This window comes from Haliotis rufescens, unplaced genomic scaffold, assembly GCF_023055435.1.
Source record: "Haliotis rufescens isolate VD_foot unplaced genomic scaffold, xgHalRufe1.0.p SCAF_30, whole genome shotgun sequence".
In the NCBI taxonomy this organism is placed as follows: Eukaryota; Metazoa; Mollusca; class Gastropoda; order Lepetellida; family Haliotidae; genus Haliotis; species Haliotis rufescens.
Window position 1 is genome coordinate 1,782,483 of NW_025964002.1, and position 20,739 is coordinate 1,803,221.

Below are 20,739 nucleotides of genomic sequence, written 5' to 3' on the forward strand. Positions count from 1 at the left end.
ACTTTTCCTGTATTTTCTATAAATCACCCAAAGAGGATGAGAGCCCACGCTACTACCTTTGTAAATATATGTGTTGTTATGTAGGATGATGTGATGGAGGAGTAATGAATTTACATGAACTCCGAATCCAACATTTCTCAAGTGGGAACTGGTTGTTTGTGGGGAAGGTAGTTTGAATGCTTGCATCCAGAAATGATTGACAATGTTATATTCATTGAAGACACGAAGAATACTTCTCCCATTTTGACTTATTTGTAACAACTAACTTTCTTTTATTGGTATATGTCAGTCTGAGAATAAATCTTTATTGGAAATCAAAAAGTTTGATACATTTTCTAAACTGTTTAAATAAGTGTTGTTGTTCGTCATTCTAATATTCGACGTAAACTTTCCCCACTATTTGGCCCATTTTCAGCACAGCGCCATTCCTCGCGTCATCCTGCACCAGGTCCATGAAGCCCTCGGCCACGTACTCAACGCTGCAACCAATCGGATCTCGTCACGTGTGTGAAGCCTCGATTATCCAGTGTATTATATCTCCATTCTATTAATACAATAAATAGCCGAGACCCATTCGCCATCAAAGCTTTGTTATACGTCAGATTCAAATGGCATGATGAGTCGTCCAATCAAATTACTCTGAACGGCGACAGAAAATTTGTGGAAAGTTATTGGTAAGAGATTTGGAGATGTGACGTCACGATCGAAGTTATGGTAGCGGCTGTGTCCAGGGTATTCCCCAGAGTACAATGGAGATATAACTGGATACTCGAGGGTGGCACTGAAGACACCACTGAACTCCAAACAGAAGAATTTGGCAAAGGATTAGGTGTAATAAAATAAGCAGGCGAAACCTTGATACAGTTTCGGCGAAATAGTTACAATTACAGTTTATAATACAACTCTGGGTCCATTCGCCACCGAACCTTCATTTACATTCCGGTTCTAAAGACAGAAGCTAAAAATACATGGAGTTTTCTGTATGAAATATGGCGAAATGATATATATTTAGTTAGAACTCGTCTTGTTCCCCCCTGAACAGTCGGACGCCACTGGGAGCCCATTTCCCCCTCTTAATACAAAACTATTTTCCAGCTTATAGTCATTGAAATCCTTTATTGATTCACTGATGTATACACTCAAAGAGACAACAATCACTTGCGTGGATGGAAGGATTCCATGTTTTAATGCTACATGAAAGTTCAGTCTACATGTTTTGTTTTACTGATAAAGTATCACAAAACGGTTTTATTGTTTTAATAGAGTTAATATCGATGACATCTCACATTTTCATAATTCGTTTTTTTTTAAAACTGAAAAGCAGTTTTCACGTGCAAGTCATGGTAATTGTCACAAGTGTCCTGGGAAAGTTCATGACAGATGTCGTCTTCACAAATCATTCAGTTAATAAAGTGCAGTTTGAAAATCGTCATGCCAAGACTCAATGATAATGAAAAAATGCACTATTGGTAGACTTGGAAGTGGTGAATTGCAAGCTTCATGACTTTGGTCATTTTCCAAGTGCCAGGCGACTCCGCAATACCACGGCAGTCCACGTCCCCGTTCCACAAAGCGATCGTAGAGCTACGAGTGTCGTAGGTCTGTGTTAGAGTATGGGAGTTACGATCGTCTTAGCGGTACGGCCTCTTTGTGGAACGGGCCAATGTCGCTACATCCGGGTCCTTCATTTTCGAAACAGGACACTGGGACGGACACTGCAACACGGGGGCCTGTTTTACATCCAATGTCTGCACAGTGCCGATATCCGACCAAGGAGGACCTACGTTGACGTAGCGTCAGGTGTAGTGACGGATCCCGTCTCCTTTAAAGGAGAGATGTGTGTATCAGCGTCGGAATTACCGTCATACCGGATGTTGCGTACAAGAAGTCGACAGATTCGGTGGAGGGAGTGCTATGTGCGGAGCCATCTCTCATGGATGAAGAACAGATCTTCATTTCCAGGGCAACAACTGCGCGTTATCGTGAACAGATCTTACTCCCCCACGCTGTCTTGGCTCCGATGAACGCACAGGACCTCGTTATTGGTCAGTAAATACAAATATATACTCTCAATATATAAGCAGAGAAAAGGAGCGTCACCCGCCATTTTTATTTTATTTACATCGATATCCAGGTCGATTTTTTTTATGAAACGCTTTTTGTCAAACACGTGTCTGACTGTAGATCGATAGGCAGCTCATTTCTGCACATGTACAAGCCACTGAAATTCAATTAATGTCCATAACTTACCGAAATATCAATATTTATTCGCGAGCTGGAAATGTCACAATCTCATTAAAATCAGATGTTAGTTCTCGCTATCGCTAAACAAAGATCTGAGGACATCCCATTAGGGGTCACGTCAGAACGACCTTTCATCCAACCAATCAGAGCGTCGCTTACCAGATCCTGAAAGTGACAGTCGGAATGTGTTTTCTAATCATGCAACCACGATATATTTAACACGGGGTATTCCGAACGACAGTTACAGGTTTTATGATTATATCCATACAATCTGTGCCATCTATAAGCCATTCCAGAATGTTCTTCTTATCTGTTTTAAAAAATTTAATCGAGAATACGTCAAAATATGTTTCGAAGCGTAGTCGCAAGTTTGAAACTAGTGTCGTAAAGCTCGAGGAAGCTGCCTTCTGATGTCGATTTCTTGTCAGTCATTTCATTGGTCGGAAGGTCGTTCTGACTTGACCCGTAATAGGATGTCCTCAGATCTTTGTTTAGCGGTAGCGAAAACAAAGATCTGATTTTAATGAGATTGGAAATGTCACGAAAAGTAAGCGGAAGTAGATTGCTGCTGCGGGCAGAATCGAACTAGTCAAATGATTGGCTGAAATTAAGCCGTGCTCAAATATCAAACATATGAGCGCGAAATTTGAAGACGGTTATTTGGGGTATTTTATGAGATTTATATATAACAAAGAAATAAACGAAGAGTGGGAGTATGCATATATAAAATAAGGAACACTTACGACATTAGCCCGTGTTCATCGAGAAATGTCTTCAACTCCTCGCCGGCTTCACTCTCAGGAGGCACCATGGCCGTGTCCACAAAGGAAGGACACAACGCATTGACACGCACTCCATTGTCTGTACACACAGGACTGGCCTGAAACAGTCAACACACCATCTACTTGGCCACACAAAGTATCAGAGTGGATTTCTGGTTCAGTTGGATTATGGTACGCTGATATTTACAAAACAGGCAATATTATTCTGTGAAACGGGGAGACTCGTCTGTCTCCCAGACCCGAAAGAATAAATTAGAATTGAATCCAGGTCAAGTCTACAAAGATCTGGCACGACTAGATTGCTTCAACTCAGAAAAAAGCATTGTTCTGGGCTCGATTCTCTGGTTGTTGTGTTTTAAAGATATATATCAATAAATATGATAACTGTATTTCTGGGACAAAATGTCAGTCCAGAGGGAGACCTGGTGAGTCCAGAGAACAAATGATGATGATTATCCCCCCCCCCCCAATCTTTTGACCAATTTACAAAAATTCGAGAAAGAGGTCGGTGTAACGATTGTTGAGAGTCGTCTAAAGTATGCTGCGCCTATTTGTGGGATACTGACAGCCCAGCTCCTTGAGAATCCGATGACCCCATGTTTAGTGGCGCAGTACACGGCAGCTGTAGGCACCACCATCAAACCTGGGGAAGCAGAAATACGGTGTGTGTTGGTGTACAGATAGCACGATGCACAAGCATGGCAACAAAAACGACAAAATATTTCCACAATCACAAAAACTTTTGTTAAAAAGTACATTGTATAATTCCGACTACATGATCAACATGTGTTTGTAACCATGACACTCTTGTGTTATTTACCGTTACAGTAGAAACATGTTGGTGTTCATCTTCTTGAAACAACTTTCTTGAAATTCGTCTTACGTCGCATTTTAGTCAAGATCATGTTTTCTCAAAACTTTTTTCATGACTTTAATGAAAGTCTCGTGGTCAGGGGTAAAGGGGGGGGGGGGGGGGGGGGGGTGGCACTGCTGCAAATTTCAAGCATCACATGCGACAAACAGTACTGTGTGAGTTGTCTCCCCTGCTATGGACGCTGTGCTGACGATATCTCACCTGCTATGGACGCCGTGTTGACGATATCTGACCTGCTATGGACGCCGTGTTGACGATATCTCACCTCCTATTGATGCTGTGTTGACGACATCTCACCTGCTATGGACGCTGTGCTGACGATATCTGACCTGCTATGGACGCCGTGTTGACGATATCTCACCTGCTATGGACGCCGTGTTGACGACATCTCACCTGCTATGGACGCCGTGTTGACGATATCTCACCTGCTATGGACGCCGTGTTGACGGTATCTCACCTACTATGGACGCTGCGTTGACGATATCTCACCTGCTATGGACGCTGTGTTGACGATATCTGACCTGCTATGGACGCTGTGTTGACGATATCTGACCTGCTATGGATGCCGTGTTGACGATATCTGACCTGCTATGGACGCCGTGTTGACGATATCGGACCTGCTATTGACGCTGTGTTGACGATATCTTACCTGCTATGGACGCCGTGTTGACGATATCTGACCTGCTATGGACGCCGTGTTGACGATATCTAACCTGCTGTAGACGCTTTCCTGACGATATCTGACCTGCTATGGACGCCGTGTTGACGATATCTGACCTGCTATGGACGCCGTGTTGACGATATCTCACCTGCTATGGACGCCGTGCTGACGATTTCTCACCTGCTATAGACGCTGCGTCGACGATATCTCACCTGCTATGGACGCTGTGTTGACGATATCTGACCTGCTATGGACGCTGTGTTGACGATATCTTACCTGCTGTGGACGCCGTGTTGACGATATCTCACTTGCTATGGACGCCGTGTTGACGATATCTCACCTGCTATTGACGCTGTGCTGACGATTTCTCACCTGCTATAGACGCTGCGTCGACGATATCTGACCTGCTATGGACGCTGTGTTGACGATATCTGACCTGCTATGGACGCTGTGTTGACGATATCTTACCTGCTGTGGACGCCGTGTTGACGATATCTCACTTGCTATGGACGCCGTGTTGACGATATCTCACCTGCTATGGACGCCGTATTGACGGTATCTCACCTGCTATGGATGCTATGTTGACGATATCTCACCTGCTATGGATGCTGTGTTGACGATATCTCACCTGCTATGGATGCTGTGTTGACGGTATCTCACCTGCTATGGATGCTGTGTTGACGATATCTCACCTGCTATGGATGCTATGTTGACGATATCTCACCTGCTATGTATGCTGTGTTGACGATATCTCACCTGCTATGGACGCCGTGTTGACGGTATCTCACCTGCTATGGATGCTATGTTGACGATATCTCACCTGCTATGGATGCTGTGTTGACGATATCTCACCTGCTATGGATGCTGTGTTGACGGTATCTCACCTGCTATGGATGCTGTGTTGACGATATCTCACCTGCTATGGATGCTATGTTGACGACATCTCACCTGCTATGGATGCTGTGTTGACGATATCTCACCTGCTATGGATGCTATGTTGACGATATCTCACCTGCTATGGATGCTGTGTTGACGATATCTCACTTGCTATGGATGCTGTGTTGACGATATCTCACCTGCTATGGATGCTGTGTTGACGGTATCTCACCTGCTATGGATGCTGTGTTGACGATATCTCACCTGCTATGGATGCTGTGTTGACGATATCTCACCTGCTATGGATGCTGTGTTGACGATATCTCACTTGCTATGGATGCTGTGTTGACGATATCTCACCTGCTATGGATGCTGTGTTGACGATATCTCACCTGCTATGGATGCTGTGTTGACGATATCTCACCTGCTATGGATGCTGTGTTGACGGTATCTCACCTGCTATGGACGCTGTGTTGACGATATCTCACCTGCTATGGATGCTGTGTTGACGATATCTCACCTGCTATGGATGCTGTGTTGACGATATCTCACCTGCTATGGATGCTGTGTTGACGGTATCTCACCTGCTATGGATGCTGTGTTGACGGTATCTCACCTGCTATGGACGCTGTGTTGACGATATCTCACCTGCTATGGATGCTGTGTTGACGATATCTCACCTGCTATGGACGCTGTGTTGACGGTATCTCACCTGCTATGGACGCCATGTTGACGGTATCTCACCTGCTATGGACGCCGTGTTGACGATATCTCACCTGCTATAGACGCCGTGCTGACGATATCTCACCTGCTATAGACGCCGTGTTGACGATAACTCCGCCCCGGCCCCCTTTGTCCTGGCGCATCATGTCCAAGGCCAGGTTCGTCCCCCGGATTACGCCTTTCTGAAACATTTCATCATCTTACAGATGAAATCATCCAATGGACAAACGATGCAGCCGTCTAGGGTCTTTGCTTGGCTTCACAATACTTGCTACTCTCTGTCTACTGTGAAACCTGTAGCCATGTTAATGAGTCAGATTCCCCAAATCCGGGTGAAACCAAAATACGATCGCTTCGACCGTCAAGGCAAGGGCATCATAGCTAGTACAACAGACTCTTATTTGGACGGTCTTGTTTGTGCCGATGTTAATGCCGATGTTTATGCCGATGTTTATGTCAGTGTTTATGCCGATGTTTATGACGATGTTTAAGCCAATGTTTATGCCAATGTTATCCCGATGTTTATGTCAATGTTTATGTCAATGTTTATGCCAATGTTTACCCCGATGTTTATGTCAATGTTTATGTCAATGTTTATCCCGATGTTTATGTCAATGTTTATGCTAATGTTTATGCCAATGTTATCCCGATGTTTATGTCAATGTTTATGCCAATGTTTATGCCAATGTTTATGCCAATGTTTATCCCGATGTTTATGTCAATGTTTATGCCAATGTTTATGTCAATGTTTATGCCAATGTTTATGCCAATGTTTATGCCGATGTTTATGTCAATGTTTATGCCAATGTTTATGCCAATGTTTATGCCAATGTTTATGCCAATGTTATCCCGATGTTTATGTCAATGTTTATGTCAATGTTTATGCCAATGTTTACCCCGATGTTTATGTCAATGTTTATGTCAATGTTTATGCCAATGTTTATGCCAATGTTTATCCCGATGTTTATGTCAATGTTTATGCCAATGTTTATGCCAATGTTTATGCCAATGTTTATGCCAATGTTTATGTCGATGTTTATGCCAATGTTTATGCCAATGTTTATGCCAATGTTTATCCCGATGTTTATGTCAATGTTTATGCCAATGTTTACCCTAATGTTTATGTCAATGTTTATGCCAATGTTTATCCCGATGTTTATGTCAATGTTTATGCCAATGTTTATCCCGATGTTTATGTCAATGTTTATGCCAATATTTATCCCGATGTTTATGTCAATGTTTATGTCAATGTTTATGCCAATGTTTATGCCAATGTTTATGCCAATGTTTATGCCAATGTTATCCCGATGTTTATGTCAATGTTTATGTCAATGTTTATGCCAATGTTTACCCCGATGTTTATGTCAATGTTTATGTCAATGTTTATCCCGATGTTTATGTCAATGTTTATGCCAATGTTTATGCCAATGTTTATCCCGATGTTTATGTCAATGTTTATGCCAATGTTTATCCCGATGTTTATGTCAATGTTTATGCCAATGTTTATGTCAATGTTTATCCCGATGTTTATGTCAATGTTTATGCCAATGTTTATCCCGATGTTTATGTCATGTTTATGCCAATGTTTATCCCGATGTTTATGTCAATGTTTATGCCAATGTTTATGTCAATGTTTATGCCAATGTTTATGCCAATGTTTATGCCAATGTTTATCCCGATGTTTATGTCAATGTTTATGCCAATGTTTATGCCAATGTTTATGCCAATGTTATCCCGATGTTTATGTCAATGTTTATGTCAATGTTTATGCCAATGTTTACCCCGATGTTTATGTCAATGTTTATGTCAATGTTTATGTCAATGTTTATGCCAATGTTTATGCCAATGTTTATCCCGATGTTTATGTCAATGTTTATGCCAATGTTTATGCCAATGTTTATGCCAATGTTTATGCGGATGTTTATGTCGATGTTTATGCCAATGTTTATGCCAATGTTTATGCCAATGTTTATCCCGATGTTTATGTCAATGTTTATGCCAATGTTTACCCTAATGTTTATGTCAATGTTTATGCCAATGTTTATCCAGATGTTTATGTAAATGTTTATGCCAATGTTTATCCCGATGTTTATGTCAATGTTTATGCCAATGTTTATCCCGATGTTTATGTCAATGTTTATGTCAATGTTTATGTCAATGTTTATGCCAATGTTTATGCCAATGTTTATGTCAATGTTTATGTCAATGTTTATGCCAATGTTTATGCCAATGTTTATGCCAATGTTTATGCCAATGTTTATCCCGATGTTTATGTCAATGTTTATGCCAATGTTTATGTCAATGTTTATGTCAATGTTTATGCCAATGTTTATCCCGATGTTTATGTCAATGTTTATGTCAATGTTTATGTCAATGTTTATGTCAATGTTTATGCCAATGTTTATGCCAATGTTTATGCCAATGTTTATCCCGATGTTTATGCCAATGTTTATCCCAATGTTTATACCGATGTTTATGTCAATGTTTATGCCAATGTTTATCCCGATGTTTATGTCAATGTTTATGTCAATGTTTATGCCAATGTTTATGTCAATGTTTATGGCAATGTTTATCCCGATGTTTATCCCGATGTTTATGTCAATGTTTATGCCAATGTTTATCCCGATGTTTATGTCAATGTTTATGGCAATGTTTATCCCGATGTTTATGTCAATGTTTATGTCAATGTTTATGCCAATGTTTATCCCGATGTTTATGTCAATGTTTATGCCAATGTTTATGCCAATGTTTATGTCAATGTTTATGCCAATGTTTATGCCAATGTTTATGCCAATGTTTATCCCGATGTTTATGTCAATGTTTATGTCAATGTTTATGCCAATGTTTATGTCAATGTTTATGCCAATGTTTATGTCAATGTTTATGCCAATGTTTATGCCAATGTTTATGTCAATGTTTATGCCAATGTTTATGCCAATGTTTATGTCAATGTTTATGTCAATGTTTATGCCAATGTTTATGCCAATGTTTATCCCGATGTTTATGTCAATGTTTATGCCAATGTTTATCCCGATGTTTATGTCAATGTTTATGCCAATGTTTATCCCGATGTTTATGTCAATGTTTATGTCAATGTTTATGCCAATGTTTATGTCAATGTTTATGCCAATGTTTATGCCAATGTTTATGCCAATGTTTATCCCGATGTTTATGTCAATGTTTATGCCAATGTTTATGCCAATGTTTATGTCAATGTTTATGCCAATGTTTATGTCAATGTTTATGCCAATGTTTATCCTGATGTTTATGTCAATGTTTATGTCAATGTTTATGTCAATGTTTATGCCAATGTTTATGCCAATGTTTATGCCAATGTTTATCCCGATGTTTATGCCAATGTTTATCCCAATGTTTATCCCGATGTTTATGTCAATGTTTATGCCAATGTTTATCCCGATGTTTATGTCAATGTTTATGTCAATGTTTATGCCAATGTTTATGTCAATGTTTATGGCAATGTTTATCCCGATGTTTATCCCGATGTTTATGTCAATGTTTATGCCAATGTTTATCCCGATGTTTATGTCAATGTTTATGGCAATGTTTATCCCGATGTTTATGTCAATGTTTATGTCAATGTTTATGCCAATGTTTATCCCGATGTTTATGTCAATGTTTATGCCAATGTTTATGCCAATGTTTATGTCAATGTTTATGCCAATGTTTATGCCAATGTTTATGCCAATGTTTATCCCGATGTTTATGTCAATGTTTATGCCAATGTTTATCCCGATGTTTATGTCAATGTTTATGTCAATGTTTATGCCAATGTTTATGTCAATGTTTATGCCAATGTTTATGTCAATGTTTATGCCAATGTTTATGCCAATGTTTATGTCAATGTTTATGCCAATGTTTATGCCAATGTTTATGTCAATGTTTATGTCAATGTTTATGCCAATGTTTATGCCAATGTTTATCCCGATGTTTATGTCAATGTTTATGCCAATGTTTATCCCGATGTTTATGTCAATGTTTATGCCAATGTTTATCCCGATGTTTATGTCAATGTTTATGTCAATGTTTATGCCAATGTTTATGTCAATGTTTATGCCAATGTTTATGCCAATGTTTATGCCAATGTTTATCCCGATGTTTATGTCAATGTTTATGCCAATGTTTATGCCAATGTTTATGTCAATGTTTATGCCAATGTTTATGCCAATGTTTATGCCAATGTTTATCCCGATGTTTATGTCAATGTTTATGCCAATGTTTATCCCGATGTTTATGTCAATGTTTATGTCAATGTTTATGCCAATGTTTATGTCAATGTTTATGCCAATGTTTATGTCAATGTTTATGCCAATGTTTATGCCAATGTTTATGTCAATGTTTATGCCAATGTTTATGCCAATGTTTATGTCAATGTTTATGTCAATGTTTATGCCAATGTTTATGCCAATGTTTATCCCGATGTTTATGTCAATGTTTATGCCAATGTTTATCCCGATGTTTATGTCAATGTTTATGCCAATGTTTATCCCGATGTTTATGTCAATGTTTATGTCAATGTTTATGCCAATGTTTATGTCAATGTTTATGTCAATGTTTATGCCAATGTTTATGCCGATGTTTATGTCAATGTTTATGTCAATGTTTATGCCAATGTTTATGCCAATGTTTATGTCAATGTTTATGTCAATGTTTATGCCAATGTTCATGCCAATGTTATCCCGATGTTTATGTCAATGTTTATGTCAATGTTTATGTCAATGTTTATGCCAATGTTTACCCCGATGTTTATGTCAATGTTTATCCCGATGTTTATGTCAATGTTTATGCCAATGTTTATGCCAATGTTTATGCCAATGTTTATGCCAATGTTTATGCCAATGTTTATGTCAATGTTTATCCCGATGTTTATGTCAATGTTTATGCCAATGTTTATGCCAATGTTTATGCCAATGTTTATGCGGATGTTTATGCGGATGTTTATGCGGATGTCTTACACCCAGCCCATGTCCATTTCCTCCATCCATGTGTCCACATATATTTCAGTGTAGCTCTTGTTCGTGTGAATGATAATGTTCCGTTCGCTATCGATGTATGCTTCTATGTGCATGTCAATGGCAGCCTACAGTCCGTGGAAGACGATATCTGAGCATGATAATGCCATGAACTACCTGTATCAATCTACGTGAATACCTCTAATGGATGAAAATCCTCAAATCGAACGACGCCCATTAAAACGACAAAACATCCACAAAGGAAGAGCATCAGATGTTTTCTCGGAGGTAAAGTGATGAGCATGAGACGTGTTCTGCAAGCTGTGTTTGTTTGTTTGTTGCTTAACGCCGCACTCAGCAATATTCCAGATTTATGACGGCGGTCTGTAAATAGTCTTGACCAGATAATCCAGTGATTGACATCATGAGCATCGATCTACCCAATTGGGATACGATGACATGTATCAACCAAGACAGAGAGTCTGACCACCCTATCCCGTTAGCCGCCTCTTACGACAAGCATAGGTTGCTGAAGACCTGTTCTACCCCGGACCTTCACAGGTCTCCACAAGCGATGACAATCGAGAAACGTGGGCTGACCAGGTTGACGTCGACGGCCTTCTCCCAGAGGTCACTGGTCTCCCCCATGATGCCGGCGTTGTTGGACATGATGTCCAGCCCCCCGAACCTTGCACGCACCTGCTGGAACGTCGCTGAAACACGCGGGATGCTGAGGGCATGAATGTGGAAGAATACAAAAGATTTCATTTGGAATGTGAGGATTAATAAGCTCGTGATTGTATACTTTTTCCTGCTCGACCGTCGCTCAGGTGCATCTTAATCTTTGATAATAAGAGTTCCGTTTCCTGTCAATGAAACCCCTTTAACCACGATTATATACTATGTACACGGCGGGCTGTCAACAATGTTCTCTGGACCAGACAATCCAGTAATCAGTATCATGAGCAATGATCCACATCACCGGGGTATGACGTCACAATGTCAACCAGGTCACCGGGCATGACCACCTCGTGATGAACTTCCCCGGATGTACACCAGTTTAAAATGGGAAAGCTAATTGTAGACTTTCTATTTGAGCCAGTACGCTTTACAACCGCATGGAAGTAGCCTTGTATGTCTGGACGGGTATTAGTAAGCTCTAAATACATTTATCCATGTTAAGTTCTCAATAAATTATATTGCATCACAATTACCTCTAACTGTCAACGGGTGTCCCAGTCGTCTAAGGCGCCGCGATTCGCTGTGCAGAGTTGCGTCCCTTGGGCACGCCAGAAACCTAAGATTGTGGGTTCGAATCCCGGTTCGCCCCGATTATGTTTCTAGGTTTGTCAGCAACATACCCGTGCTCGTGGGTTTCACCGAAGTGGTAAACGTCTGATACCTACATCACTTCGGGCTTTCCTCCCACATTAAGCTGACACGCCGTGATATAACTGGAATACTGATAAAAGCGGCGTTAAACCCAACTCACTCACTCACTCACTCTGACTGTCCACCCGTGAAGATATAGCTGGACTATTGCTGATTGCGGCGTTAAACAACAAACAACCAAACCTAACTGCTAGTAATGTTCTAGAAAACGTGTGACCGAACTTCACTGTTTTGTGCGAGTATATTCATGCCCAAGAAACAAAATGGTCATGTCTTTACCAGAACAAAAAACCTGTTTTTTACAATTAACGAGAGAGTCCGGCAACAGCTCTCTAAGCTCAAGTATACACGTTGTCGTAAGAGCCTCTCCTTACCACATAGGTGAGGTAAATACTTGGTTCACCGGATGAATAATGTCGGCCACAAAGAAGACCAATAAAAATTGTCAGAAACCAAAATAGTTTAAGTATGTTAAACATTTGATCCTTATACTGGTTCTCCGGATGTGAATATTCTGTAGCATCGCAACATTGCACAACTGACGATAACGAGTCACACCTGTTTCACCTATTTGTATAGTATTTCAGTATGGCCTGGTCTATGTAGCTCTATAAAGAGAATTAACTTTATTTAACGTCGGATAATGTACCGATAAACCTCTTTTTCCGACAAATAGTTAAAACGAGGCTCACCAACTCATCATCAGCATTCTTAACTGCATTGCATAGAATACATACATTGCCAAATGTCGGACAATATCAATGTTATCAACAGACATGTAACATTTTATTTCTGTAAAGTAAGATGAACAGAGTATTTCTTTTGAAGATAAATTTGACGCACAAAGTGATACTCATTTTCTATGTATCCAGAATTAACATATTTTAAAGATTCTTTCTTCTTTTGTGTTTTTAATATATCGACCTGTTTCTATGTATAATTTATGGAAACTGCACCGGCACTGAGCTAACGCTCGGCGAAACTTAGTTAAATATGGCTCCACATAGAAAGATGTGTTAAACAATGAATAGGACAAAGTTTTAGAACCACCTGTTAGTGAGGCATGCCAGTCTTGTTCATAGATACATTTTAGTCGTGTCATAAACTCTGTTATAAAACTAGCAATAGACTTTTGTGGTTTTCTCAAATTACACTAAAACCTACCCGATACAACAATTTTTTGAGTTTTGAAGCCGATTTAATTTCACTCTGGGACACATCTAACAACATCATATTTAAACATTTTTGTGGCAAACGTAATTCTGTCATACATACAATTATATACTAGTATTTAATGCAACGTTATAAGAATAAATGTAAATTGGGCATCTTTGACATGCGCCACGAACAACATGTTTTCTAATTTGACAGAGTAAGTGCCAAATAAGGGGGCAATAGCTTGAATTAGAAATATTAAAAGATTGTAGATGACCATTTTACCCTCTCTGGTGAGATAAACCACTCTGTGACCACCTAGCGACTGTTTGTATGTTTGTTTTATTTGTTTGTTTGTTTGTTGTTTAACGCCAAACTCAGCAACATTCCAGCTATATGACTGCGGTCTGTCAAATAATCTGTCCCACGCAATTGGGTTACGATGACATGCATCAAGCAAGTCAGCGAGCCTGATCATCCGATCCCTTTAGTCGCCTCTTACGAGAAGCATAGTCGTCTTTTCCGGCAAGTATGGGTTGCTGAAGACCTATTCTATCCCGGATCTTCAAGGGTCTTTTGTATGTGACGCGTAGAACAGCATTCTCCAACTCGGTGTCTGTGCAACATTCCCCTCTCTCTCCCTTTCACACTCGTTCTCATCTTACCCTCCATGTCGGCCTGTGAAGTGACGTCCGTCTTAACGAAGAGCACGTTGTCTTCACCATACTTGTCTTGGAACTCTTTAAGCGTCGCTTCTCCCGTCTCCGAGTTGACATCAGAAATTACAACCTTCAGAAGTCAGAATAAATACCAACCCTCAGAAGTTAGAATAAATAGCAACCCTCAGAAGTCAGAATAAATACCAACCTTCATAAGAGCAATGTAATTTATAATTGTAAATAGAAGCGATAAGGCCCTTTCCATTGTCATAAACAATCACTGAACAAGGCAGAGTCAACTGTACGATTCCGACTATAGCATAGGCATGTGGTTATGAGTCACTATCAAATGATGACACCAGGTGTTCGCGACAGAAATAGTACATACACAACTAGCTAACAATTAGAATTAGTGTACAAGGAAACTACATAAAAAATATATTCATAGAATGAATGACAGTTCCTAGTAATGGATAGTATGCAGAAACTTTCTCTCTCTCTCTCTCTCCCTCTCCTCTCACACACAGACACATACACATACACACATACGCACACACAAAGACAAACACACACACATACATACACATCCACACACATGCACACACAATGACAAACATACACACACATACATACAAACACATACATACATATACACACACGCATACACATACACTCCCATGTTACTGAAGCACGAAAAACACACACCAGCAACTGTTTGGCATGACTATAGTCATACCGCTTTATTCAACAACCGTGTACCTTTACCACTTAATGTTACTTCAAAAGACCTTTACCTGACTATTTTAAATTGGTCCTGCCAACTCCATCTCTACGTATAAACCGTCAAACCGATTATCCGCCGAAACAGATTCTGTGGGCGTAAAAATGAAAAATGTGCGCTTGGAATAAACGAAGCTACTTCGAGTTTGACACTCGAGTGAATGTATTCAAATTTTGTCGACCTCGCATCGTAGGATTTGAGGATGTGTGAAGTCAAACTCGGCTACGGCGACACATAAGAGAAGGGTTTATTAACTATTAAATATTTTCAAACATCTGCATACACCTTAAATATTGAGAAAATAATATGTATAGTGTTGGGTTACATTACGTCACCTATATGGATATACAGATTCCAAATACAAAACGAATACGATGATAATTAGAAAATTAGTAACTAGATAAACCTTTGATGAGAAATATAGGAGTGGCATATATGTCCATGTTCAGGGCTCTACATTTCCTATTCACCCTGTCAACATGTAGAGAAGCCGGACAAGCCAATGATAAGATACTCCTGACGGAACTTGGCGCACGTGCACCACGAACACCCACTGACCCCACAGTGTTCTGGTTCCCTTCAACACAACGTGGATCTTTCACAGCAGATACAGGTATATATAGTGAGGTTTGGGATCTGTATAATGTCTGCAATTTTGCTACGATGGTAGATACGTTCCTGTCCCGCAGACATTATACAATTACCCAGTAAATAGACAACAGAGACCTTGTGTCAGGTGTACAACTCTTCACCTCATCGTCTGGAGAGAGATATAAGACTCTGATTATTAATTCCTTGTCAAGGGTTTGATTGGGGCTGAAGTAGACAGCCAAACAAACAGGAGATGTTGCTTGGGTGTAGATATCACTGCAATGAAATTGCATCACAATGCTTTGGAGACCATTGTGACGTCATTGGTTACCATGAGGTCACAATCAAATGTCATCACTAATGGCTCAGCTACTGAAGCTGTTAGCAGTACTTTTTACTCTTAAGACACTGCATATTACTGTCTACAATCTGAAAAAGTTGGAAGAATGATGTTGGATGATAAATAAAATCTCACCCTCGTGTTTTTTTTATGATCAAATATATCAACACACGACAAGCCACGGAGTTTTTCCACTTTTATCAACTCGTGTTGATATATTTGATACCAAAAGACAATCCGGTGAGATTCTCTATATCGACTGAGTCTAAAGAGAACACTATATCGCCCGAGTCTAAAGAGAACACTATATCACCCAAGTCTAAAGAGAACACTATATCGCTCGAGTCTGAAGAGAACACTATATCGCCCGAGTCTAAAGAGAACACTATATCGCCCGAGTCTAAAGAGAACACTATATCGCCCGAGTCTTAAGAGAACACTATATCGCCCGAGTCTAAAGAGAACACTATATCGCCCGAGTCTAAAGAGAACACTATTTTAGCCGAGTTAATTCCCCCGTATAAGATGTACTAGGGACAAGATAACGATACTGTTCGTCTCTGTGTACGTCACTAAACATGAATAAACGTCGCGATATACCGGGATTTTACTGTAGTACCTCAACAGCAAGTTGTTTAATCAACCAGATTTATAGGGGCGGTCTTTAAATAAACGAGTCTGAACGAGACAATGAAGTTAGGTGAGGTGAGGTGAAATGGGGTTAAGCTTCGCGTCCAAGGTTATTGCACTTTTACAGCGACGCATAGACACAGCGCCAGACAGGGTCAGAGCAAGTACATGTACCATCTTTTAACGTCTTTTGGTATGACGCGGCCGGGGATCGAACCCCGGACCTTCCGCTCTCCATGCAGGCGCCCTATCCACGAGGCCACGGAGGCGGTAACAAGTCAAAGGTTGACACCAAGAAGAAGTTATTTCTCTTAGCTACATTAATTTGTAGATTGCACCTGAGGGATTGCAACATATAAATCTTGGCCGCGTATAACAAAACAATAAAGCGCTAAGACTGCCATAGCTGCCACCCTCACAGGCATAAATACGGCAGTCTCAGCGCTGAGGTCGCTGTGTTGGACGCGGCCTTAGTTATCAGAGGGGTACGGTATGGCGTATCGTTTTGTTCCCAAGCTCCCGATCCGCACCGTATACACAACACTATGATATACCACACGATGCAGAGTAAAGGTGGGACACACTCCCCAGTCAACGCTCCAGATAACAAACACAGACCCCAGTACCTGCGACCTGAATCCAAGCTGGGTATGACCTTTCAACACCAGGACTTTAATCATACCCGTCTCGTGACGTCAGCGAAATACTCAACACTCCTCAACACACATTCGCTGTGTTGCACATAATTAGAAATATCGATATATTCTGTATGATTGTAAATATCGATATGTTCTATGTGACTGTAAATATCTACATATTCTATGTGACTGTAAATATCTACATGTTCTATGTGATTGTAAATATCTACATGTTCTGTATGATTGTAAATATCTACATATTCTATGTGATTGTAAATATCTACATATTCTATGTGATTGTAAATATCTACATATTCTATGTGATTGTAAATATCTACATGTTCTATGTGATATTGTATATCTATATGTTCTATGTGATTGTAAATATCTACATGTTCTATGTGATTGTAAATATCTACATGTTCTATGTGATTGTAAATATCTGCATGTTCTATGTGATTGTAAATATCTGCATGTTCTATGTGATTGTAAATATCTACATGTTCTATGTGATTGTAAATATCTACATGTTCTATGTGATTGTAAATATCTGCATGTTCTATGTGATTGTAAATATCTGCATGTTCTATGTGATTGTAAATATCTGCATGTTCTATGTGATTGTAAATATCTGCATGTTCTATGTGATTGTAAATATCTACATGTTCTATGTGATTGTAAATATCTACATGTTCTATGTGATTGTAAATATCTACATGTTCTATGTGATTGTAAATATCTACATGTTCTATGTGATATTGTATATCTATATGTTCTATGTGATTGTAAATATCTACATGTTCTATGTGATATTGTATATCTATATGTTGTATGGGATTCTAAATATCAGCATCATCTGTATGATGGCCTGCCCGACATCACGAAACATAAATGACATCACCGAAGCCATGCACGGCTGTATGATGGTCTGCCCGACATCACGAAACATAAATGACATCACCGAAGCCATGCAAGGCTGTAAGATGGCCTGCCCGACATCACGAAACATAAATGACATCACCGAAGCCATGCACGGCTGTAAGATGGTCTGCCCGACATCACGAAACATAAATGACATCACCGAAGCCATGCAAGGCTGTATGATGGTCTGCCCGACATCACGAAACATAAATGACATCACCGAAGCCATGCAAGGCTGTAAGATGGTCTGCCCGACATCACGAAACATAAATGACATCACCGAAGCCATGCACGGCTGTAAGATGGTCTGCCCGACATCACGAAACATAAATGACATCACCGAAGCCATGCAAGGCTGTATGATGGTCTGCCCGACATCACGAAACATAAATGACATCACCGAAGCCATGCAAGGCTGTATGATGGTCTGCCCGACATCACGAAACATAAATGACATCACCGAAGCCATGCAAGGCTGTAAGATGGTCTGCCCGACATCACGAAACATAAATGACATCACCGAAGCCATGCACGGCTGTAAGATGGTCTGCCCGACATCACGAAACATAAATGACATCACCGAAGCCATGCAAGGCTGTATGATGGTCTGCCCGACATCACGAAACATAAATGACATCACCGAAGCCATGCACGGCTGTAAGATGGTCTGCCCGACATCACGAAACATAAATGACATCACCGAAGCCATGCAAGGCTGTATGATGGTCTGCCCGACATCACGAAACATAAATGACATCACCGAAGCCATGCAAGGCTGTAAGATGGTCTGCCCGACATCACGAAACATAAATGACATCACCGAAGCCATGCACGGCTGTAAGATGGTCTGCCCGACATCACGAAACATAAATGACATCACCGAAGCCATGCAAGGCTGTATGATGGTCTGCCCGACATCACGAAACATAAATGACATCACCGAAGCCATGCAAGGCTGTATGATGGTCTGCCCGACATCACGAAACATAAATGACATCACCGAAGCCATGCAAGGCTGTAAGATGGTCTGCCCGACATCACGAAACATAAATGACATCACCGAAGCCATGCACGGCTGTAAGATGGTCTGCCCGACATCACGAAACATAAATGACATCACCGAAGCCATGCAAGGCTGTATGATGGTCTGCCCGACATCACGAAACATAAATGACATCACCGAAGCCATGCACGGCTGTAAGATGGTCTGCCCGACATCACGAAACATAAATGACATCACCGAAGCCATGCAAGGCTGTATGATGGCCTGCCCGACATGACGAAACATAAATGACATCACCGAAGCCATGCACGGCTGTATGATGGTCTGCCCGACATCGAGAAACATAAATGACATCACCGAAGCCATGCACGGCTGTAAGATGGCCTGCCCGACATCAAGAAACATAAATGACATCACCGAAGCCATGCAAGGCTGTATGATGGCCTGCCCGACATCACGAAACATAAATGACATCACCGAAGCCATGCACGGCTGTATGATGGTCTGCCCGACATCACGAAACATAAATGACATCACCGAAGCCATGCAAGGCTGTATGATTGCCTGCCCGACATCACGAAACATAAATGACATCACCGAAGCCATGCAAGGCTGTATGATGGCCTGCCCGACATCACGAAACATAAATGACATCACCGAAGCCATGCAAGGCTGTATGATGGTCTGCCCGACATCACGAAACATAAATGACATCACCGAAGCCATGCAAGGCTGTATGATTGCCTGCCCGACATCACGAAACATAAATGACATCACCGAAGCCATGCAAGGCTGTATGATGGCCTGCCCGACATGACGAAACATAAATGACATCACCGAAGCCATGCACGGCTGTATGATGGCCTGCCCGACATCACGAAACATAAATGACATCACCGAAGCCATGCAAGGCTGTATGATTGCCTGCCCGACTTCACGAAACATAAATGACATCACCGAAGCCATGCAAGGCTGTATGATGGCCTGCCCGACATGACGAAACATAAATGACATCACCGAAGCCATGCACGGCTGTATGATAGCCTGCCCGACATCACGAAACATAAATGACATCACCGAAGCCATACACGGCTGGATGATGGACGCAAATACAGCACACCGTACCTTTGCACCATTCGCTAACAGTGACGCAGCGAACGCCTTCCCCAGACCCTGTGCGGCTCCCGTAACCATGGCGACCTTCCCGCTGACTTTCATCGTGTGCTGTTGTTGTGGTGTATGCTCAACGTCAGATCTATGTTCTAAACAGGTTGTTTCTATTTGCAACACTAGGCTTGTGGATTTAACAACATAGTATTGTGCAACAGCATTCCACTATTCCTGAATCAGAATGCCTGTTGGTTGTCATCCAGGTCAAGGCAGGTACACAGCGGGCTATCGGGGTGATGCCTGCTGAAGGTCTGACCGGCCGGACCTACGGGTAACTCTAAACTGATAACGGAACACTAAACCGACACATACATTACTTATCACCACAT

The 20,739-nt window shown here is 41.0% G+C and overlaps 1 protein-coding gene across 2 annotated transcripts in view; it reads right to left on the reverse strand.

Annotated features, from left to right (window-relative positions):
• Positions 1-289: 289 nt before the first annotated feature.
• The window catches only part of LOC124152231 (15-hydroxyprostaglandin dehydrogenase [NAD(+)]-like), a 53,742-nt gene continuing 33,292 nt past the window's right edge, over positions 290-20,739 (reverse strand). Inside the window, exons 1-7 of one of the 2 annotated variants that reach the window (XM_046525091.2) lie at positions 20,366-20,690; positions 14,343-14,466; positions 11,731-11,843; positions 6,246-6,342; positions 3,593-3,669; positions 2,988-3,124; positions 290-479 (exon numbers count right to left, since the gene is read on the reverse strand). In XM_046525091.2, coding sequence (XP_046381047.2) covers positions 371-479; positions 2,988-3,124; positions 3,593-3,669; positions 6,246-6,342; positions 11,731-11,843; positions 14,343-14,466; positions 20,366-20,458 — 750 coding nt within the window. In that variant the 5' untranslated portion in view covers positions 20,459-20,690 and the 3' untranslated portion in view covers positions 290-370. Of the gene's footprint in view, positions 480-2,987; positions 3,125-3,592; positions 3,670-6,245; positions 6,343-11,730; positions 11,844-14,342; positions 14,467-20,365; positions 20,691-20,739 lie in introns of those variants that run through there. The other variant, XM_048380405.1, reaches the window with a different exon arrangement.